Consider the following 25,229-nt stretch of genomic DNA (forward strand, 5'->3'; position numbering starts at 1 on the left):
AGATGCAAAATAATGTTAGACTATGTGGTTTCATGGGGCTAAAAAAAGATTACATCATCAATATGTCATAAAAATAAAGTTCACTGCAAACTCTGAAGAAGTCACTTCAAACAAAACAAACAAGAAACCAAACAAAAAAACCCCCAAACAAACATATAAACAAACATAATGAGGTTTAGAGGCTCTGTGGCAAAATCATGTGTATAAGCTTCCAAAAATATTATGTCCAAGGATTTTTACAAGACTACCACAAAAACAATTTGTGTATGTATATCTCTGTGCATAGGTTACAGTGGAAGTTTGTACAGCTACATTAAAAAATACAATGCAAAACATGAAAGAAATAGGAAAACATAATTTATCACTGTCAACAAATATAGCAAGGTATCTAATAAATATGTTCTCTTAAAAATAATTAGTTGCACATCTAAGAAAGATCACAGACCAAGATGAAAGGAAAACTGTCCTAATTTGGCTCATTGCAAAGTTCTGAGTGTTTACAGGTGACTAGCCATTCTTGCCAAATATTAATTATACAAGGACTTATCTAATGCAAAAGTTGCACTGATTTAACTACATATCAATATAGTTAAAGTGGTACAACTCTTTTAGTGTGGATGCAACATACTGGTATAGCAATTCCCACGTGAGAAGAGCAATAAGGTAGACTGTTATAAGGTACCTTTGCATCACTATAAGTGCACCCACGGTAGGGGCTGAACCAGTACAAATAGCTATACTGGTACAAAAACTGGGTGAAGACCAGGATTTAGGTTTGAAAGTGTAGTTGATATGTTCATCGCCCAGTGATGGTGGGAACTATCTTTTAGAAAATTCAGATTATTTGGGGCACTATGTCCCAAAGGTACCCTCTTCTGGAGAGCACAAAATGTAATGTAAGCAGAACAAGGGGTGGAAATGCTTGTAAAACTTTGAAAGGCAAAGCACAGTGGGCTGATGGCATGGGTTCCTACTTTCCAGGAGCCCCTCTACAGGATATTGGGCTGGAGCATGGAGGTCTGAGAGGATACAGTAGCAAGGAAGAAATTGTATTCTATACCACACTACTCACAAAACCCTAATAAATTTCTAAACAGGTTCCACTCTGTCCATACACTGTTCAAAGTGAGGATGTGCAGAGACATAGAACACAGCTCCTAAGGGAGCCTGGCTGCCAGTGGGAAGGTGAGGCTGGACAGCATCATTAAAGTGGCTGGCAATCTATACGAAAGCCCTAGGATCAACAAAATTTGCTTGATGATCATCAAGTTCTGTGGGTTTTAAACGCCTTATCTCAACTAGCCCACAAGACTGACAGACCTCCACAAGAAGAAACTGCAGAAGTCAGGCCTGGAAGAGTTTCTGAGTTTGATCTAGCCCCTGTTGAAGTCAATGGGAGTATCTCACTGACTTCAGCAGTAGCTGGATGAGGCTCTTTGTGCTTTTTTCCCATTCCAATTTTTTTTAATTACAGGAGAGAACTGGGCATATGGGATCAAAATACAAATAATTGTAAACTAGAGTCAATCATGTTTCTGTACTAGTATAACAATCTTAACAGGAAATATGAAAAAAAATGTAGTCAAATTCTTCTTACAGTTTTTAAACCTTTACAACAAACTGATGTTATTTTTGTTTTTCAGTCTCTTTCATAGACCTCCATAATGGTGGTGCGATACTGAAATCACATCTCAACTGGTTGACACAGCTAACTATCTGACTTGTATACTGTTCTTCAGTCAAAATGACAATGCATGAATTTTCCCACCCATGGTTTTATGGCTTTAGTTACATATACAAGAAAATTTCATGAAAACTCTCCAGTGAGATGACTTCACATATTCATGAAAAAGGTCACTGCAACAACATGTTCTGGAAAACTAGCGAGAAATCTATTTATTCATGTTCAGAAAGTACGTTGTCCTAGTTTTTTCCTGATTTTTTTTACACCGTTATTTAAGAATTTCCCTTTCCCCCTAAAAAGAAAACTTCTAACAACCTTTATGTACTTGAAAACAGTTATCATTTTTCTCTTCTCCAGACTAAACAAATCTAATTTTTTAAATCTTCCCTCATAGGTCATGTTTTCTAGACCTTTAATCATTTTTATCTCTGGACTTTCTCCAATTTGTCCACATCTTTCCTGAAATGTGGCACCCAGAACTGGACAGAATACTCCAGTTGAGGCCTAATCAATGCAGAGTAGAGCGGAAGAAATACTTCTCGTGTCTTGTTTACAAAACTCCTGCTAATACATCCTAGAAGGATGCTTACTTTTTTTGCAACAGTGTTACACTGTTGACTCATATTTATCTTGTGACTCACTATGACCCCCAGATCCCTTTCTGCAGTACTCCTTCCTAGGCAGTCATTTCCCATTTTCTATGTGTGCAACTGATTGTTCTTTCCTAAGTGGAGTACTCTGCGTCTGTCCTTATTGAATATCATCCTATTTACTTCAGACCATTTCTCCAGATCATTTTGAATTTTAATCCTATCCTCCAAAGCACTTGCAATCTCTCCCAGCTTGGTATCGTCTGCAAACTTTATAAGTGTACTCTCTATACTAGTGGTGGGCATCCTGCAGCCCGTGGGCCACACGCAGCTCATCAGGGTAATATGCTGGTAGGCCGCCAGAGCGTTTGTTTACATTTGCATGGCAGCCCGCAGCTCCCAGTGGCCGCGATTTGCCATTCCCGGCCAATGGGAGCTGTGGGAAGCGACACGGGCTGGACACTGCTTCCCACAGCTCCCATTGGCCAGGAACAGCAAACTGCGGACATTGAGAGCTGTGGGCAGCTTGCAAATGTAAACAAATGGTCTGGTGGCCCACCAGCGAATTACCTTGACAGGCAGCAAGTTGCCCGCCACTGCTCTATACTATTATTGAAATCATTGATGAAGATATTCAACAGTTCCATACCCAGAACTGATGCTTGGCACGACCCCATGCGATATCAAAAGCCTTACTAAAAGTCAAGATATACCACATCTACCACTTTTCCCCTCACATACACAAGGCGTGTTATCCTGTCAAAGAAAGCTATTAGGTTGGTTTGACATGATTTGTTCTTTACAAACCCATGCTGACTGTTGCTTATTATTTTTTAGGTAATTGTAAATAGATTGCTTAATTATTTGCTTCATTATCTTTCTGGGTACTGAAGTTAAGCTGACTGGTCCGTCCCTGGGGTTGTCCTTATTTCCCTTCCCCTTCCCCATTTATTTCCCATTTACATTGTGATTTCACAGACATACTGCTGGAATTATGATTTCACTGGAAAGGTAGCAAAAAGAATCTAGGCTGAGAGGTAGACCGCTCTTTTCTATAAAGCGAGAAGATATGAAATAACTGCAAAAGGGAATACAGAATATTGCTAGACAAGTTAATTATATTAAAAGACTGACAGGGACATACACAGTGTATCAAACTTGAAAAAAGAACAATATTATGTAGCTAACATTTTCAAAAGTCCCAGTAACCTGGAGATCCTCAATTTTTGAGTGCTCAGTTTGAGACACTTTAAAGTGGCCTCATTTTCAGAAAGCGCCAAGCACCCACCCTTTGATATGCTGGCCCTTTTAAGATGTCTCAAGTTGTGCCACCAAAAATTGAGGAACCCGAAGTCACTGGTCACATTTGAAAATCGTAGCCATATTTTTTTCCCAGGCTTGCTATAGTGTGAAAGTCCCCAATTAAACTCACTAGGAGACATTTTAATGAAACTGTGTTAAAAGTATATCAGCAAAGCAGTTTTCATAGAAAATGAAGGCCAGTTACTATGGGAACTCCATTTTTTAGGATATCTTGGGCCTGATTTCAAAACTGAGGAGCACTCAGAACTCCCTGTGGTTCAATGAGAGCTGTGGGTGCTCAACATATCCGGAAATAAGGCCAAAGGCCTCTCCAGCTGGACATCCAAAAATAAAGGCTCACAAAATCATTGATCACTTTTGAAAATTTTGTCCTAATATTTCTGAAGTGTAAAGCATCCCTGAATAAACTACCTTTCACTACAAATACTGTATATACACACTTAAAATATAATGTTTTTATTTCGAACCCTTCTCCGTAATTGATTGATCTCCAGTTTAGTGCTACCTCAATTCACTCTAATTATAAGGTTTATTGTAACATCATTCTGGTAAAAAAACTTATATATCTTGGCACCTTACATAAGATTTGTCAAAGAAAAAGAAATCTATTATTTTGCTTGAAGTGAACCTGTCAGATTTGTTCACTGGGTTGAAAAGAGAAGTTGTAGTCACATACTGAGCATTTTTATATGTTTTATGATTGAGAAGGATTAGTTCAGTCTCACAACAGCACAAAAATGATCACAGAAGGAGAACAGCAACTGAAGTCTAAAGTAATCTCTTGTTCAATCTAATTCATATTTGTGTCTTCTCCCTCAGTTATGGGGTCCAAAGGGATGGAAAGTAAAGCCTGCATTTTGCAGGCTTCTGGAACTTTGCAAAAAATAGATATTAGGAGCCAATTGATTTCTCCTTCCTCTCCCTCTGGGGCTCTCTCATAGAATGCCCTCATGAACTACATAATGTCATTCTAGCTAACCAGTAAGCTCAACACATTACTTTTTATCATGCTGAAATGTCACTCTGTATTTAGGCTCACAGCTGAACCAGATTTTTCAGCTCATAACAGTACTGTTGGGAGAACATCCATTTATAACATGGAGCCTCCAAGCTCAAAAAGAAAGATGTTAATTGCCACAATATCTTGATTATGGAGATGTTTACAGAATAAAATTAACAACAAAACAAGAAAGAAACTTTTTCTTGGGAGGAAATCCATATAAAAAGAAATCAGTTGACTGCAACAAATGAAAACAAGTCAATAATTCACCACAAAATGCCTTGGAAGAGACATTGCATATAGTGAATGACAGATGCAGAATAACATGAAAATCAGGTATGCCAAACCAAGGTAGAAAATTGACACTAGCAAAGTTAACTTGGTTTCTGCACTTTCAACATAGCAGTTAAGGACTTTTCATTCTAACCTGGAGGAGACTTAACTAGAATATCTTTTGTTCTGTTTACAAATTCCTCTACTGAAAATGTTGCCTTACCTTTGTTCATATCAATCAGCTGCTTCTTCTTCTGCTGCCGCTCTAGTCTCTCTCGTTCAGCTTTCTCTTTTGCCAGCTTGGCTCTCTTGCTCTTCTCCTCCATTTCTCTTCTCTTGTTGTTTTCCTTCAGTGCCTCCTGTATAAGAAATGTTGAAAATAGAATTTTTCCATGATTTATGCACTGTAAATTGGGGAACTGGTAATTTAATTTTAAAAAAATTGGTTGTGTGTAGACTTTGCCCATACTGGGGCTACACTATTGCTTCCTGAAGAGAGATTTATGTGCTTTTGATAGCATTAAGTAAATAACTTTATTTAGTCAAAGCCTCCTGTTTCTTTTTCTATAAGAAAAAAAATATCAGGTACAAATCAAGCCAAAACATTACAGCTTGGGGAGGTGGGAAATTAAAGAACCATCTGTGTTAAAGAATTACTGAAGGATGATATTTTGCACAAGTGAAGCAGATTTTTACCTAGATTAGATACACTTAAAAGGGAGGTTTTGAAATACACAGTGCCTACTAGACCAGTAATAAAATGAGGTGTTAATCTACTATTTTATCATGTATCCAATAAGGGAAAAGGAAAAAGAGTTAGTACCTAATGATCCTGAACATGTAGCAATCTATACAACCCTTGGAGAGAGTGCAACATGAAATACTAATAGATGTGAGAGAGATAGAGAAGAATGATTAGAAATACTGAAATAGTTCTTCACAACTAGAACAGCAGGTAACACCTATGGGGAGATGAAATGCATGAAATTTTTCTATAGCAATCCCCTGGGCTTACGTAGGCAAGATAATGGACCTACGTCAGACTGTCTCAGACAGAAACCTTGAGGATGGCAAGTGGCAAGCTGGAAGAAAGGCAAGTCCCCCGTGTGAAGGCACTTTATATACAAGTTACTACAGTTCTGTTGGTTTCTACTGCAGTTTAATTTATGCTTTCTAAAATGTTCTGGTTGAGATTTTCAAAGCTGTCTAGGTCAGTGGTTCTCAAACTTTTGTACTGGTGACCCCTTTCACATAGCAAGTCTCTGAGTGCGACCCCCTCTTATAAATTAAAAACACTTTAAAATATATTTAACACCATTATTAATGCTGGCGGCAAAGCAGGGTTTGGGGTGGAGGCTGAGAGCTCCTGACCACCCAATGTAACAACCTTGCGACCCCCTGAGGGATCCCGACCCCCAGTTTCAGAACCCCTGGTGTAGGTGATTTTGATATAAATCCTGCATTTACACTAAAGGAAGCGATCTGTCTGAATTTCTTAAATTCTAAAAATTTCAGCCTCTATGTTGGCCCAAATCATGCAAATGACATAACTCAAACCTACAAAGGAGGAGGAACATATTTGGTCAAAAGAGCCCATCATGATGCGTTGTTCCCTGCTGCCCCTTACACATGGAATAACCGGGCCATTTTAGGCTCAGCCGAAAACGCTTACTTTCTGTACATTTAAGGACCTCGTGAAGACATCTTTTTTATGGTTAGAGCTGGGCTAAATACTTTTGGCGAATAGTTTATCTGGTGGAAATTGCAGTTTTGGTCAAAGCAAAATTATTTATGAATTTATGTCAAATTTGCTGAATAACTTCAACTGAACCAAAAAATCAAAATGTTCTGAAAATGTTAAATCAAAATAATTGTTTTTAACATTTTTGTAACATTCTGGTATTTTGGGCTGGAGTCACAAAACCTCTTGATAAGGAGGTGAAGGTGGTGGTAGTGATGATGAGGCTGGTAGCCTCCTTAAAACTTTTAGCCCATTGGTTAGGGCACTCACCTAGAATGTGGGAGTCCCAGGTTCAATTCCCCTCTCCACCTACTATGGTGAAGAAATCTGAATTTTGGTCTCTCACATTGTAGTAAAGTGCCCTAGCCACTGGGCTATTCTGGTGTGTTTACACAGGGATAAAAAGATAAAACAAAGCCATGGCAGGCCTGGGTCCATTGACTCAGGCTTGATGGGCTGAAAATAATGTAGATGCTTGGGCTCGGGCTGGAGCCTGAGACCGTGAAGGGTCCCAGGACTCTGGCTCCATTCTGAGCCCAGATGTTTACACAGCAATTTTCAGCCCTGTAGCCAGAGCCCTGGAAACCCCAGTCAGCTGACCCAGGCCAGCCAGGGCCGTGTTGTGGGTCTTTTATCCCTGTGTATACGTACCCTGAAAGAACCTACCCCATATGGCATCCTATTTAGTAGCTAATGACCTGTTTTTCCCCCAGAGGTGCTAGGTACCTACAGCTCCCACTGATATCAAGGGAATTCAAGGTTCAGAGCACCTCTGAAAATTAGACCTTAAGAATGGTATTTACTGCACCAAGTACACTGTTAAAAAGCAACAATATTTTGAGAGAAAGAAAAAAAAAGAAGAAAACAATATTTTATCCTTCTTTTTTTGGACAGTTCTGTCTCTGCACATTTGATCACAACTGGCAGACACTTCATTTCATTGCAACTTCACAAACTGCAATGAAAGTAAATCCCCATAACCTTAAGAAAAAAACAAATAAGAAATGTCACAGATTAACAAACTAGTAGCCCAGTAGCCATTGACATTGATTTGAATAAGCATGGATTTGCCTGCACTGTACACTTTATCTGCTGGGTAGTCCCAGACATCTATATAATAAAGTTGTGGACTGATTAAAATCCATAACAAGTGTCTCCTATCCTTCTTGTGGTGTACCCAGACAAATACAATCCAGAAAAAACACCTAGGACTAAGACTAGCCATAACATGTGATGTACTTCATCCAGTGCACTCAATGCCCCAACATCATCTATGTGGGTGAAACAAGAATAGCTATGCTCTCGAATGAACTCACACAGAAAAATAATAGAAGATAAAAGCACCACTATTATTTGTGGGCAAAAAATTTTCAAAAAACGATCACTCCATATCTGACCTCTCAGTTCTCATGCTCAGAGGAAACCTGCACAACACCATCGAAAGATGAGCCTGGGAAATTAAATTCTATAACTCTGGTAGACACCAAAAACCATAATTAAGACACTGGATTTACGGCTCATTACAATAATCTGTAACCCACTCAACCTCCTTGTTCTATGACTGTAAAGATGTTAATCACCCATTTCACCTTGAATGGTCTCTTGCAACATCTGTTAACTCTTTTTCTGTTTCATCTTGCATTTCGCTGTGACACTGAGTATCATTCCCAGACCTGAGGAAGAGTTCTGTGTAAGCTTGAAAGTGTCTCTCTTTCACCAATAGAAGTTGGTCCAACAAAAGATATTACCTCACCTTGTCTAGCTCATCTCCTTGGACCAACACTGCGCACACACACACTTGTGTGTCTGTCCATCTTTCTGGCTAACTTTAAATGAATCTTTGCCAGCTATATATAAAACACATGCATTCTCCTTCTGATTCATCTACAGAAAACTCTGCATGCCAAGAGCTTAACCATAGATGGGTGAGAAAGGGAGCCCTATGAATTTTTTTCACTTTTTTCTGTGTTCATTTTGAAAAATTTCGCCATTGTGAAAATGGCAAAATTGTTTGAGAGTGGCATCTTCCCATCTGGCAGAATAGCTATGCCAGGTGCTGGCTTGAGGAAAGTTAATAAAGGGAAAAATTCTTTCTGGGGACCTCAAACTTCCACTATGTCTAGTACCTGCTCTTTCCATAGTTCACTGTTAGAGGGAGTCTCCTGTGCCCGAGATTGAGTTAGAATCTTATATACCTCAGCTCAGGAGAAAATGGTATCAGTTGTAGTATAAATAGACTTTGTTTAAAGGACAAATCTTTCCCATCTGGCGACCCCATATTTGGGCTTCTGCAAGATATTCATAAGCTTTGGAAGAAGTTCATAAGCTTTGAAAACTGAAGAGTCAATTTTCACCTGCAAAATTTGCCTTTTAGAGTTCAGTGATAAAAATTGCATGGATATGGCAAAGATTTCTTCCTGGCTGAGGATGACAAGGAGATCAGCTAGGGAAAGAAACAATAAAAGGGCCAAAACAGATTTTAAAACTTTTAAATCTTCACACGTTTTCATTTCTCCTTTCTTCTGCTGGCCTTTATTCTGTTTACACTCTCCTTCATACTACTGCGCTAAAGCTCTTTGCTTATGACACACCATGGTGCAATTTCAGGTTATCTTTTTTTTGGGTATTGAACACCAGCCATGCCCTTTTCTGGGCAGATTGGAGGTCAGGTTACCTAATTACCAGAGGTGAAAAACTGCTTCAATACTGGCAACGTTTTATACTTAGAAACTGCATTTTAAAAAGAGGAAGTTTGTGTTACTACAATATAGGTCAATAAAAACTCACACCATATACCACCAATTGCCAGTTGTACTACACAACTATGCATTGCTCTTACAACACAAAACACTACATATTAAGTTAATAGTTACACGTCACATTTAAGTGTTGCAAAACAAAAGGAAATTCAAAGTTACGAATAAAAGTCTTGCTGTGGGCACCTGCAGCACGTTTGTAAAGGTACTCATATAATATTTCCCTCTCAAAATATACGTAAGTACATATAAAATCTTTCATCAATATGAATTGTACTTTTAGTCAAAGAGATACATTTTCGGTGTTTAATGAAAAGGTTCAGAATTATTTTGTTCTACAAGGAGGTTTTGTCATCCACTTTTCTTTGGCAAAATGATCACTGTAATACAAAAGAAAAATAAGGATTACATTTTACAGTGGAAAGTGGTAGGTATAAGAGACGGGCTGAGTGATCATGTTTCATGTGGTAGTTGTCTTCTTTGGGATTATGTTAAAAGCGGATTTGATTAAAGTGCATAAAAATCTTTAAATGAAGTTTCCATTTTTTACCCAGGATGCTAGGACAAAGGGGTATAAGTGAAAACAACAGAAAGAACAACTTTTGAGCAGATGTTAGGAAATGCTTTTTCATGCAGAAAGAATCATGAATGCATACAAAGGTTTACTCTTCAATGTTGTTGGGGCCAAAATATTTGTGTAATTTAGAAAACAGTGAGATGTTACCATAGTGGGGACTAAAGGATTGAAAAAGGAAAAAAGCACTTAGAAGGAAAATATCACTTTTTTATATAAAGTGCTCATAAAGAATGCTGTACTTATTTCCCCAGGCATATTAATCCTATATCTTTGTTATATCAGATATTAAGAGAAAGAGTCTATTTAATGATCAGGATAAACATTAAAAAAAAACATTAAATACATTAAAAAAAACTATGGAAAACATATTTAATTCTCTATGTATTTTTCATTCTCTGTAGTCTGGCATAATATTTGGGGAAGGAAAAGTGCAGATGGGAACACTAATTTCAGATTTCCAGTAAAGTATAAATATTATAAACAAATGGCCCTCTTGAATTTAGCTAAAACCTTAATTATGAGCTATTTGGGGTACTAAATATCATGCACAAACACAATCCTAAGTATATTTGTTGGTGTAGAGTACCAGAGAGCTTTCAGGTTAATATTTTTTTTTCCTCACTACCGCATTGAAGATCAGATGAAAAGTTCATTTGAGCTTAATTGTACAAATGACTCCTTCTGGGCAGAGAAATACATTCTTTGAGGAAAATTATCTGTTGTTTAGGAAGCAAGTTGAAGCAAAATGTGAGTACATGTTCCCCCTTGTGTTTATTAGGATTCACTGAAGTACGCCTCTTGTTTTCAGCACAGCCAGCTTACTGCTCAGCTTTCTTAAGAATCAAATAAAAAATTAATGCATCTCTTACATGCTGTACATATCTTGAGGTTTGATGGACAAACAGATCTTTGCACACTAACACAGTTGTGAATAGCATCACAAAGATAAATTATTAAAAAGAAGAACAAAGAAACAGACTGTAGTGTGCAAAATCTCCTTGGATATTAAAGATGCAGTTAGTTACAAAGCGGTCATGCACTGATAATGAAGGCTGGCTCTGATCCCTAAGGCCTTCCTTTAAATTTGCCTTACAACTGCAAAAAACACAACCTGAAGTTGTAAGAAAAAAAACGTCTTTCTCGTCACAGCTCATTAGAATGGTGAACTCTGATTAACTGGAAATGAATCTATAAGCTACAGGAATGCAAGCTTAGTGTTGCCAAACTAAATATGTTTTTTTTTTCTCAATATATATCTGAGTATTCCATTACCTCTTTGGGATGAATGACAAATTCAAATAAAATGTTAACCCAATAACAAAGGAAAGGAACCCTGAAACATGACGAACCAAGGTAGTATAAAATGTAGCAGGCAAAGCTTGTGATTCCCAGTGGGTGAATATGAAACAATAAGGGTAAAAATCATGATTGCACTCGTGATTTAATCTTGTGGTTCATGCATCAGAGGCCTCATGTCTGAAATGGAACTTCTGAGGGATGTCATTAGAGATTATGACTCCTGGCAAACACTGCTACTGTGGTATATTCAGTGGGGAGATGGGCTTTGCTAACCATCTTATCAACACCACAGCATAACTGGTGAAGATGACAATATAGTAGATTAATGCAACAGTGGTTTTCCACGTGTAATGAGATGAGTGAATAAAGATCAGGGCTAGTAACAAAAAGCCAGCCATGCTGTATGTCCTTTAACTTTGTATAATACATTTATGTGCTGTACATTTGAAAAATAGATTTTAGGAGAATAGATTTTGGACTACAGTCTTAATTGCTACTTCCACCCAAATATTTAAAATATTTGATAAAAATCAAAATCTTGACTTCATAATTGACATGGAAAGCCCTCATTCAGATAATTAACGGAAGATCTGAAATGAGTAGTTACACTTCAACAAAATGTACACTTATCATTAAAAGCAAAATGACAGAAACTGGCTACACACAGATTTTTAGTTCTTTTCCACTTTAAGCTAAAGATATGTAACCTTCATGCAGTTTTTTAATTAGCCATTAGTTGTTATAATTTCATTTATTTAGTTTTTTGTCACAATACAATACTCAGCCACAATGATCAAGCCAGGTGAATACAAATAAAACAAAAATAAAAACTGGAGAAAAATAAAGGAATACAGAGGCACTCAGGTTGCTAAATCTGGCCTATGAATGTAGTGATCAAAAGTAGCTATTCTCTGATGTCAATGAAATGAATTGGTGGCCTTAGTTTAGATTCTACTGGACAGAGACTGATAGCATAAAATCTCAGCACAGCCTGAAAGGACCGTAGCAACTGAACTACTCTCTCATCCCAGAAAGTTGTCCTTCTGGGTCAGGGTGGAGGCTCACTGGTAGAGCAGTATGCAAAAGCTTTGATCGTTGCATGTCTGCTCTGCGTGTGCAGAGAGAACTTAACAGAGCTTGCCAGCACTGTATTCATTTAAAATCAAGGTAGAATAATACTGTGAGATCACTGTCTAGAGTGAGCAGCTCAAGTGCAAAGACTCAGAAACTTTGGCACACCCTGACCTTGATATTGTGCATTAAAAATTACTCCCAGGAAGAAAATTCTCTGTTGAGAAACCTTTGGGAGAGTTAATGGAGAATGCGAGAACTGCCAAGAGTTGCAAAGAAGATTGTGCAGGATTGATGTAAGTTAATTAATGCCTGTGTAACGCTGCAGAGAGTAAAGGATGATACAGCAGCCTCCATTCAGAAGGGAATTGATAGAAGGTCTGAAGGAACTGGTGTGGAGACTCTGCAATGTTCCTTTTTATAATTTCATTATGATGTTTTTAATGTAGTATAACATTGTTCAGATTAATTTTCCATTGTATTTCAGTTATGATCAGCTGTGTTACAATCTTTATCACTTTTTAGCTCCTTGTTCTTTTAGTACTTCATGTACTTAAGTGTAGAAAGGATCTAGGTACTCAGCACTATAAGTCTGAACATGGGACTGGTAGGGACAAGGGGCCAGGTGGGAGCTATTAGGTTAGATTAAATCCAGTGCCTATTTGGGCTTACTCTACCACTGCACATGTTTAGTCACTGGTGTGGAACCATGTAGGTAGGTGGTGTGCAGAATCATAAAATTGCTTTGTGTCTAAATATGAACCCAGCAGGAGCCACTTTGATTAATAAGTACATTGAAAGACCTCATAATGGGATTCCATTCAGAAGATCTTTGGATCCAAATTTTATGTTGAATGAGTCCTTCTTAGCCTAAGGCTTTGCCAGCAAAAATTTGGAACTTCTACTGTTTATTTTTCCATACCTTTCTGCTACTTTCTGCTACAGGCATTTTTAAGACTATTCCATGGACCCGTTACTTTCTAAGCATTCTGAATACGGATATTTAATCATCCCATAGTAAGCTGGTGGGCAGATCTCTACATCTCAGTTTGGTCTCAATTTATTTATTCAATTGCCAGGCATTCAAGACATGTAATAAGACTTCAGCTTGGTCAACTTTGTTTACTAAGGTAAAGGGATGACTTGAGAACATGTTATAAGTTCCTACATGGGGAACCAAAATGGACTCTTCAATCTAGCAGACACAGGTATGACAAAATGTGGGGGCTCGGTGTTGAAGCACGATAAATCTGACTGGAAATGAGGTTAATTAATCATTGGAACAATTTACCAAGGGCTGTGGTAGCCTTTCCATCATTGACAAGTTTAAGATTAAGATTGAATGTTTTTCTAAAATAAATATGCTCCAATGTAAACAAGAATAAATTCATGGAAGTTCTATGGTCTGTATTGTGCAGGAGGTCAGACTAGATGATCACGTAGTCCCTTGAGGCTTTATAATCTATGAATCTATTAGTAGCCGTGGTATTACCATACCATAGTAGTATTACCATAGCACCTAGGATCCCCAGTCATAGATCAGGACTCCATTGTGCCAGACAATGTATAAACACAGACCATCATTTATTATTAATTATTATTATGGACCCACTGAGAATTTACCCATTCATAGAGGGTCTGGTAAATAACCCAGGAAGAAATGGTCTCTGTGCCAAACAGCTTGCCATTTCATTTAAGCAATGTATAGCAAGCAAATGCAACAAACTGGAAGGAAGGATTACAAGGTTAACTGAAATGGCATTTGTGCTAAAACACACTGAAAACTACCATGGTGAAAAACATTTTTCCTGTGAAGGAAGTAAAACAAATGCTCAGTTCCCTCCATTTTAAAGTGGACAAGAGACAACTTAGCTTTATGAAATCTAGGAACACTTGGGATACGTGTGGGCTAATGCTGGCTGTCAATTCATTAACAGTTAATCATGCTTTACATTTTGCTGGAGCACAAAGAACAGCTTTTGTACCACTGAGTAAGCTCAAAGTGCATCCTCCATATGCTGACTGATTGACAATCAATGGTCATTGTTGATACAAAACTACAGCTGAGTTTGTTTTTTTCTTTTACAGGAACCCATTCATCTACACTGCCAACTGATAAACTGCTCATATATGCTTAAATGTTTACTCCCTTTGGACTATAAACTGTGCTTCATGTCTTCACAATCGAATTTAAAGACTTTATCTCTTACTCAAGCACAAGCGGGGATACTTGGGTTCAGGAAAGCAGAGTTATTGTTGAGACACAGACTACCAGACATAATTTGCTCATGTGGAAAAAGAATAAGAAAAAAGCTTATCTGTAACTTGTGACAGCCAGGCCATTAAATGCTTGTGATCACCTTTTCCAATTGAGTCCAACTTTTTTTTCTGGCAGACATTCTGTTTTCAAATATTAGTTTTAGACCTGTCAATATGTGCTTGTGAATGTATCTGCATAAAAGGCAGAGCCTGCAGATCACCCTCCTTATTTTGGGAGTCCTTCTCTAAATGCCAGGTAAATAAGATATAATACAGTTTTGTGGGGGTTGAAGAGTTAATTTGACTGAAAACAGCCATCACATCTTTGTAAGAGAAGAGTTTTTCTTAAAGAATTTCAGAGAATTAGTTAAGGAAATGCCAAGAAAGACAAATTAAAACAAATGTTAGGTATTTAGAATGCAATCCACGCAACCTCAAAGGGGTGACTTTGCCTGAAATGATGAGAAAAAAGGGTTGTGGGTCTTTCCTCCCCTTCCTCAGGGGTTGAGAGGAGGTGGCAGGAACGGGGGAAGGCATCAGCTGAGTGCTTGTTGAGCCACAGCAAGCCACTGGTTCCTGTGCCTCGGGGTAGGTCACATAAGCCCTGTTCCTCCACCCTGAGCCCCCTCTCATGCCTGAATTTACAGCTCCCACCTTTCCACCCATGGGATTAGTACAGGTCGGGATTTTTGCTATTGGCATTGCGCTAGTGACCTTTCTGAGAACTGGGAAGGAATTTTTCCCTCAGCACCAAAGTGGCCACGGTGGCGTGGTTTTTTTTTTTGCCTTTTCCACAGCAGCTCAGGGACCCAGAGATGTAGGTCAGGAGGTTAGGTTCAAACTGTCGTGCCTGAGCAGGTGTCCAATGCAGGTACTTGTTCCACACATCAGCATCCAGTTCCCTGATAAAGCAGAATTTAAAGTAGACTTAGGGAAAGGCATCCCCTAAAGATGCTGGGGAATGGGGTTGGGGCTCTTAATATTTGGCACAGTGAGGAGACAACCCCCCTTCCTCAACCTCTTAATCTTCATAAGAAGGGAAGGTGGAAGAGTCCCAGCAATGCCTGGGACCAGGTTTGGAGGAGTGGGGATCTAATGGCAGCTCTCTACCAAGTGGAAACAATTAAGAAAGGAATCATGACCTGCACTGTATGAATTATTGCTGGTAGTTCCCAGATAAGTCAAGTTAATCAAGTTGTGACCTAATTGAACCATGTCCTCTGTTTCTTCCTGCATGTCCAAGACAATGTCACAGAGCATTTGATAAGAATTTGGTTGGCTAAAGTAAGGATTCATAGTAAAATGGAGTAAAATGGTATCTTGCTTAACAACCTGAATTACTATTAATATTTGTTAAGTGCCCCAAGCTGCACTAAAAGAGCATAAAAGGCAGTGCACCTGCCCAATGGTACTTACCCTGATCTATGATTCTGTTATAAACCAAGAATAAAGGAGATTGAGTTTACCCTTATTAGAGAAAAGACTAAATCAATGATACTAGAAATTAATGTCTCTTCTGTAAAACATCTGTGTAAAAATGGCATCTTCTTACTCAACAGAACTACTCTCTAATCATTTAGTCCTGTTTACTTAGAATTGCCAACACAGCCATTGTGAGGACAGGGAACCAATCTAATGCAAGAGAGATTGCAAGCAAAGAAGAGACCAAAAGGGATGCAGGGATGAGAGGGTGGTCCTGAGCATCCTGAGGTAAAGGCTGTTTTGCCTCTTCGATTTATTATTTTCTTCCTTCTTCCATGCAGAAGAATCAGAAAAGGGAAGGCATGGTAAAGGTGACTGACTTGCCTGCTCTGTGCTTCCAGCAAGGAGAGGAAAAAAAAAAAAAGGTAAGGAGAAGGAGGTATAGGCTTAGCTTTTGTAAATCAGAATAATGGACGGTTCTCTTTCTAGTTCCTGCATCTCTAGATGGAACCATAATAGCTCAGTGTACCATCATGACCTATAGGGAACAGTTGACTAGATTACTAGGCAGGATTGCTGTCAATTGTATTTGACTAGTTGCAGTCATATGGTTGACAGCCTTCCAGATTTAAAGCAGTCCCTTGACTGACGGCCCTTATGACTAACTCTACAGTGTATTTTCTGCTGTTATAATCATCACATAATAGTACCAAAATAACACTACCTTTAAAGCACAAACCTAATCATGTAGTGGTAAAAACTATGTAAGAGAAACAATTAGACATTTTAATGGCAACTTGGTATGTGGAGGAGGAGAAGTGATTCAAAAATAAAGTTGGAAATCAGGAGAGAAGAGAAAAACAAACAAACAAACAAGGCAGGCTTGTTGGGCTAAGCGCCCTTTTCCAAAGCACGGAAAACATTTTGATAGTAATCAATATCTGTAGCTGCTCACAAAGCAACTGAGAAAGGTCAGTCACTGCACCATCCCATATTGCCTCCCTTATAACTTCCTTTCTTCCTGATGCTAAGGGATAATGCAATAACAACTTATTCATAGGGAACATTTTGCTGAAAAAATCATATGTGAAGATGAACTGCAAGACTCAAGGGAATTTTCTCTTATTTTGCAGTCACTGATATGCTTTGATCACGACAATGAAAGTTAGTTTTTGGCCTAACATTGACTGCTTGGGATTTTAAAAAACTCTGTAATATCTTGTCATTTATTGTCATAACTTCTGAAAACCTAGAACAAATCCCACTAGGAAAAGAAGTCATTTTTTGGACACATTTCATTTTTAGATGAGACAAAAAAAGCAACATCCCCAAAATGTTGTTAAAGATTAATTTATCCATTTAGGCCCTTTTAAAATTCGCTCTGGAAGCTTATGTCTTATTAAAACTAATTGACACATGTATCTTGTTTAAACTAGTTTTATTCTAAGTTCCTATTATTAAATATTATTTTTCTGTTCTCTGCAATATATGTTTAACTTTTGATGAAGATAACAATTAGAGAAGAAAAAATATATATATCTGCTTCTGACCCAAAGTAACCATAATCTTCTTAAAATAGCAAACAAGGGTTGGTGGCTATTTTTCACTCAGAAACTAATAATCTAATTATCCTTTTTTAAGTACTCATTGAAACCATTCACTCTACACTTCTCTGAAGAAAACAACATGAGTTTGCCAGTGAGACTAAATATCTTGGTAACATTAAAGTAACTTGACTTCAGCTGTGTTATTCTTGTGTAAATTATGTCGAAGTCAATCGCTGAATATTTGTATGGAATGTTCACAGGAGACATTTAGAACATATTTTTAACTTCATTTAATTTTGACTTTTCTTTTCACTCCACACTTAAGAACATCCTGATGGGCTATTTGTTTAGCCAGCTTGGAAACTTACTAAATGAGCCATGAAACCTTGGAATAGTGTAAAGTTGGAAGGGAGTTATCAGTGGCTGTGAACCAGAACACAGCAACATACGACTGGCTATACCAAAGATCACTAGTCTATTTACTTCAGTATCCTGTTTCTGACAGAGAAAGATATTGTAGCGGAAAGGGAGGAAAAAAAACAGTAGGTGGACAATTATGTAATAACTTATACATCAGGCAGTTTCTTCCCAACTGTAACAGAGTGCTAGGTAGGAAACCCTGAGCCAGTTCTCTGTTCACAGCAGCTCCAATCAGGCATAGCAGATTGGAGCTTCCGAGGCAGACCTGTGCCTAATTTGTGGGTGGGGTAGGGCAGAAAGGCTAATTAAGCCATTAGCCAGAGCCCACAAATAGGCACAGGAAGGAAATGAAAAGGGGGAAAGCAGGCAGTAAGAGAGAGAGAGAGAGAGAGAGATTGCTCTCCCCCTGCTTGTAAAGGCGCTAGGTATTCTGTGAAGGTAGTGGGACTCAATAATAAACAAACTGCACAGGGTGTTGAACCAGCACAAGGGTCTCTGCATGGTTTGTAGACCGAGACAGATGTGGGATCGAGGCAGCCCTGTTACACCAACCGCATTGTTTATTGTTTGGCTTATGTCCTGGAACATGAGGGGTTATACCCTTTCCAGTAGATCTGTATATAGTCTCATTTAGGGCTGTCAAGCGATTAAAAAATAATCACAATTAATCGCACTGTTAAAAATAATAGAATACCATTTATTTAAATATTTTTGGGTGTTTTCTACATTTTCAAATATATTGATTTCAATTACAACACAGAATACAAAGTGTAGAGTGCTTTTATATTTACTTTTTATTACAAATATTTGCACGGTAAAAAACAAAAGAAATTGTATTTTCAGTTCACCTAATACAGGTACTGTAGTGCAATCTCTTTATCATGAAAGTTGAACTTACAAAGGTCGAATTATGAACAAAAAAAATAACTGCATTCAAAAATAGAACAATGTAAAACTCTAGAGCCTACAAGTCTACTCAGTCCTACTTCAGCAAATCGCTCAGACAAACAAGTTTGGTTACATTTGCAGGAGATAATGCTGCCTGCTTCTTGTTTACAATGTCACCTGAAAGTGAGAGCGTTTAATGTTCGCATGGAACTGTTGTAACCAGCATCGCAGCATATTTACATGCCAGATGTGCTAAAGATTCATATGTCCCTTCATGCTTCAAGCACCATTCCCGAGGATATGCATCCATGCTGATGATGGGTTCTGCTCGATAATGATCCAAAGTAACGTGGACCGATGCATGTTCATTTTAATCTGAGTCAGATGCCACCAGCAAAAGTGGTGGTTTGGGTTCTGTAGTTTTCGCATCTGAGTGTTGCTCTTTTAAGACTTCTGAAAGCATGCTCCATACCTCTTCCCTCTCAGATTTTGGATGGTACTTCAGATTCTTAAACCTTGGGTCAAGTGCTGTAGCTATTTTTAGAAATCTCTCACTTTGCAAATCTTTGCATTTTGTCAAATCTGTAGTGACAGTGTTGGTAAATCAAACAACATGTGCTAGGTCATAATCCGAGACTGCTGTAACATGAAATATATGGCAGATTGCAGGTAAAAAGGAGAAGGCATACAATTCTCCCCCAAGGAGTTCAGTCACAAATTTAAATAATGCACTTTTTTTTAACAATCGTCATCAGCATGGAAGCATGTCCTCTGAAATGGTGGCTGAAGCATGAAGGGGCATACAAATGTTTAGCATATCTGGCACTTAAATACCTTGCAATGCTGTCTATAAAAGTGCCATGAGAATGCCTGTTATCGCTTTCAGGCGACATAGTAAATAAGAAGCAGGCAGCAGAATTTCCTGTAAATATAAACAAACTTGTTTGTCTTAGCGATTGGCTGAACAAGAAGTAGTACTGAGTGGACTTGTTGGCTCTAAAGTTTTACATTGTTTTGTTTTTGAGTGCAGTTATGTAACAAAACCCCCCTACATTTGTAAGTTACACTTTCAGGATAGAGATTGCACTACAGTACTTGTATGAGGTGAACTGAAAAATACTAGTTCTTTTATCATTTTTAAAGTGCAAATATCTGTAATCAAAATTTAATATAAAGTGAGCACTGTATTTTGTATGGTAATAGAGATCAGTATATTTGAAAATCAAAACATCAAATTTTTTTTATACATTTCAATTGGTATTCTATTGTTTAACAGTGCGATTATTCGTGATTAATTTTTTAAATCGCAGTTAATTTTTTTGAGTTAATCACATGAGTTAACTGCGATTCATCGACAACCCTAGTTTCATTATGTACATAAACGTAGAATTCTTTTTGAACACTACTGAATACAGGAGAAATTCTTAGGACATCTTCTGTTCTCCTCTATTTGCAATGTGGCTTTCATCTGGATTCCTTGCTATTATAGATAAGAGTGGTATAGCATTCTATAGAGCTTCAGCTCTAACCTGTTCAGGTTTCCACTGGCTTGCACAGGCTAACAGTGAACACCATATGTGGGATATGGAAAACATTACTATCTGTCATGACTTGGAACAGCTGGAATGAGAAAGTTACCCACCTTGTGCAATAACATAGGTTCTTTGAGATGTGTGTCCTTGTGGGTGCTCCACTTTAGGTGTTCGTGCACCCATGCTCGTAATCAAAGATTTGTGGTGGCAGTGCCCGGCTGGGTCGCACATGTGCAGTCCCCGTCTTGCACCGCTTCAGGCAGTCAACTGGTGCTGTGCGACCAATCCCACCTCTGTTCCTTCTCTATTGGAGAGACTAAGTGATAAACTCCAAAGTAGAAGGGAGGAGGACCCACAGAGGGACACATGTCGAAGTGGAGCACCCACAGAGGGACACATCTCGAAGAACCTATGTTACTGCACAAGGTGAGTAACTTTCTATTCTTCGAGTGCTGTCCTTGTGGGTGCTCCCCTTTAGGTGACTTCAGAGCAGTGCCCTCCGGTAGGAGGAAGGGAATTCGGAGTTGAAGTCATGGCAGAAGACAGTGAGTCCAAAAGAAGCATCAGATGTTGCCTGTTGCTCTAATGCATAATGCTGTGTAAAGATATGGGCTGAGGTCCAGGTTGTAGCGCTACAGACGTCCATGATGGGTACGTTGTTAAGGAAAGCAATGGAGGTCGATAGGGCTCTGGTGGAAGTGTGCAGATCCCCATAGGAGGTTGTCGGTCACATTGATGACAGTATTGTTTTATGCAAGCAGATATCCATTTGGAGAGCCTCTGTTTGGATATGGCACTCCCTTTGGAGTGTTTAGTGATGGAAGCAAACAGTTTGGGTGATTTACAAAATGGTCTTGTTCTGTCTATGTAAAAGGCCATTGCCCGCCATACATCGAGAATATGAAGTGTGGACTGCCTTCTATCCTTATGAGGCTTGGGATAGAATGTCGGTAGGTGAATGGCTTGGTTCAGATGGAAGGCTGAGATGACTTTTGGTAAAAACTTGGGGTGCGGTCTCAGGGATACTTTATCTTTTAAAATAGACAGTGTATGAGGGGATCTGCCACGAGAGCACACAACTCTCCTACATGTCTGACAGATGTAATTGCCACTAGAAATGCCACCTTCATATAATATTGACCATGTAGCCATGGGTTCGAATGGGGAACTGGTGAGGGCCTGAAGGACTAGGTTGAGGTCCCATGGTGTAGTAGGATCATGTAGTTCTGGGTAGATGTTGGTGAGGCCTTTGAGGAAATGTTTGGTGAGTGGGCGAGCAAAGACAGAGTTGATCCACTTTGTGGTGAAACGCTGTGATAGCGGAGAGGTGTACTCTTATTGAACTCATGGAAAGGCCTGCCATTTTACGTTCTAAGAGGTAGTCTAATATTAAGGGTAAGGAGGCTGAAATGGATACCATCTGCTTTCGTTGGCACCAGGCACTGAATTGCTGGCACTTGTGTAGGTCCGTGTGGCGGGCAGTTGCTCTACTACTATTTAATAATATGTTTTGTACATCTTCTGAGCAGGTCAACTCAGATCCCTTGAGCCATGGAGGAGCCATGATCTCAGGTGGAATCTTTGAGGATATGGATGCAGGATGTGACCTGCATCCTGGGACAGCAGTTGAGGCAGAAGCGGGAGCATGTGTGGTGGATGCACTGCCAGCGGGAGAAGGTAAGGATACTAGATTTGTCAGGGCCATGTGGGGGCTATTAGGATTACTGTGGCTCTGCCCTGCCTGATCTTATGGATCACTTGAGCCAGGAGGAGGGTAGGCATATAAGAGGAGAGCATTCCACTCGATGAGAAAGGCGTCGCCAAGAGAATGTGTACTAAGACCTGCCCTGGAGCAAAACATGGGGCATTTGGTATTTTGCACGGTTGCAGAGAGGTCTATTGTTGGTAACCCCACCCTTGGAATATGTGTAGTTGTGTAGTTGTTGTTGAGCTCTCACTCATGGTCCTGATCGAGTATGAGTCTCCACCTGCCTGACTTTTTCTTTGTGAGAAAATAGTGGAAATAAAATACCCTCCATTTGTGTCTTGTTGGAATGGGTTCTACTGCTCGTAGATGTATGAGGTGGATAACCTCCTGACGCAGTAGATGTTTGTGAGAGGGATCCCTGAAGAGAGACGGGAGGGAGGGTGGGTAGGGGGTTTGAAAAGAAAAGGGATGGTGTAACTAGTTTGTATGATTTCTAGCATGCATCTGGTGGATGTGATGGTTTTCCAGATTGGATAAAATGGAACTAGGCAATCTCTGAATCGTCAGGAGAGAGTAGACGTCTTCAACACAAAAAGGCATGGGGTTCTTTGGCCCTCAACCAAGGCTTCAAATTTGTTGCCCCCTTGTCGATGGCTGCAACGCAGCTGCTGGAGGAGTAGGCTGTCCTCTCCTTGATAGCCTCTATTTGCGATCCTGTGACTCGTACTGCCATTGTTGTTGTGAATATGCAGTGCGGCATAGTAACTCCACTGTCTTTTCTTGGATCTAGAGATCGGAGTGTTGCCTGTGAATCTTTTAGTGTATGGAGAGAATCGTCAGTCTTTGACCGTGGATTGCATTTCCCTAAGGAAGTTGGAGAGATGGAGCCACGAGGCCCTTCTCATCACCACTGCGGTCGCCACTGATTTTGCAGCTGTATCCACAGAGTCCAGTGCAGCTTGGAGAGTTGTTCTAGAGATGAGCTGTCCCTCTGATACAAGTGCTGTCAATTCTTCTTTTATATCTTCATAAATAAAGTCAATAAATTTGGAAAACTTCGTGTAATTGTTGTAATCATACTTTGCCAGAAAGGCCTCAGAATTGGCTATCCAGAGATGTAAGCCTGGTGGCCAAAAAGGTCGAGACTTTTCCAGTCCTTATCATAAGGTGTTTTCTTGGGCTGCTGTTGTCTGCCACATTCATGGTCTGCATTGATCATCAGTGAATTGGGTGTTGGATGGGAGAAGAGGAACTCTGTGTCCTAGGCTGGCACAAAATATTTTTTGTCAGACCTCTTGCAGGTTGGAGGAGCAATTGCAGAGGTCTGCCAAATGCTTTTGACAGGTTCCATTACTGTATAGTTCATAGGTAAATAGATTTGGGAAGAAGAGGATGTATTCAAAATGTCCACTAGTTTGTGCTTTGTCCCATGGACAGAGGTGAAAGTAAGCTGGTCCAGTCCGACTGTACCGGCTTCCCCAGGCCGGCGATTTAAAGCCCCGGAGTGGCGATTTAAAGGGCTCGGGGCTTTAAATTGCAGCCTGAGCCCCAGCGCTCTGGCAGCAATTTAAAGGGCCGGGAACCCCCCGCCCTTTAAATCGCCGGCCTGGGGAAGCCGGTACGCCGGAGTCCTGAGCAGATTTAAAGGGCCAGGGGATTTAAAGGCCCTGCCCCTTTCGGTTGAGTCCCCGTCCCCTCTCTCCCCCCGCTCAGGACTCCAGCATAGCGGTAAGTCCTTTAAGTTACTTTGACCCCTGCACCTTTACCTCTTCCACAGAGATGTTCAGAGAACTCGCCATCCTTGTATGCTCACTGGGGTGAAAGGGACATAGGTGAGCCCCAGGGTTGGCTGTACCATTGTGGATGTCCGGGATCAGTATAATACACCCCCTGAGGGGGTCCCATTTTGGATGGCTCATGGTGGGCAGGAGATTTTCGAGGGGAGTCTATTTGCCCTTCTTTGTCCTCCTCCTCATCGCTCAAAAAAGGTGGAGCGGAGCGTGATGGAGTCGTAAGAAGACTCAGTGCAGAATGTGCCGGGGATACGTCGGTGCCGAGAATGGGAGAGTCATGTGTAGAACGGGATTAAGAGTTCTTTGTGCCGTAGGAACTGCTGTGGTGTCTGCATCATCTATACCGGAGGCTGCATGACAGTCAGTGCTGGGAGCTGTGGTGTATATGTTGGCACCACAGGCTGTGCTGGTGGGTGCACTGAGCATGCAGTGGAGGGTCGAAGAGTTAGTCACAGTCTGCACCAGTGCCATGCCACTGTGTGCTGATCGCGGCTTTGGATGCATTGGACTTGAGGCATGGGATTTTGATTTCCCCATGGCGCCTGTATCTGAGCTGGCTCTTTTAGGGGTACCGGCAGTGCCAGATGGTCACGTTATCTTGGCTACTGGCACAGCCAGTGTGGTCAGCGCCGATGCTGTTTGACGTTTTCTTAACGGCACCTCTTGGCCGATTCCTGCATCAGGGACGTGACTACCTGCTTTTTGGACACTTTTTTAGTGGGGTGATCAGACGCCTGGGTGGTGGAGGAGGGACCCTTGTCAGAAGCCATGGTTCGCGAGGCTTGTCCAGGTGGGGTCCGGGCTTCAGGCTCAGATACTGGTCTGAGAGACTTCTCCATGAGAAGGTGTTTTAGTTCTAAGTCTCTAGCCTTTCTTGTTCAAGCAGTTAACTTGTGGCAATGAGGACACTTCTGTGTTATGTGTGTTTCTCCTAGGCAGCGAACACACTGAGCGTATCCATCTGAAACTGGTATGGAGAGACTGCAGGTGAGGCAATGTTTAAAGCCTGGGGAACCAGGCATTCCCATCAGGAAAGGCTTTTGCCCCCAGAGAGGCTAACTATTCTAAAGGGTCAACTGAAACTTAGCTTGTAACAAATAATAATAATAAAAATACATACTTTCTTTTGCTTATGTTTTTTTTTTAAACGCGGCAACAGGGATAAAGAGAAATTAATTCACTAACTATCCTAACTAAATGATGGTAGTAAATAGGCTAGAAGAACTAAGTAGCGAGGCACTGCTAAGTGCTCCAACTCAAAGCCAAAGGCGGTAGAGAACGAACTGCAGGGGGAGAGGGGTTTTGGTCGCACAGCGCCAGTTAACCGCTCAAAGCAGTGCAAGACA

At 40.0% G+C, this 25,229-nt stretch overlaps 1 protein-coding gene across 7 annotated transcripts in view; it reads right to left on the reverse strand.

The window, feature by feature from the left end:
• DIAPH2 (diaphanous related formin 2) overlaps nt 1-25,229 on the reverse strand; it is an 811,416-nt gene that overhangs the window by 176,018 nt on the left and 610,169 nt on the right. For all 7 annotated transcript variants that reach the window (XM_037908252.2, XM_037908255.2, XM_043522784.1 and 4 more), the window contains one exon: nt 5,094-5,229. In XM_037908252.2, the coding sequence (XP_037764180.1) occupies nt 5,094-5,229 (136 nt within the window). The remainder of the gene's footprint in view (nt 1-5,093; nt 5,230-25,229) is intronic.

The sequence above is a fragment of the Chelonia mydas genome, chromosome 9, assembly GCF_015237465.2.
Source record: "Chelonia mydas isolate rCheMyd1 chromosome 9, rCheMyd1.pri.v2, whole genome shotgun sequence".
NCBI lineage: Eukaryota > Metazoa > Chordata > Testudines > Cheloniidae > Chelonia > Chelonia mydas.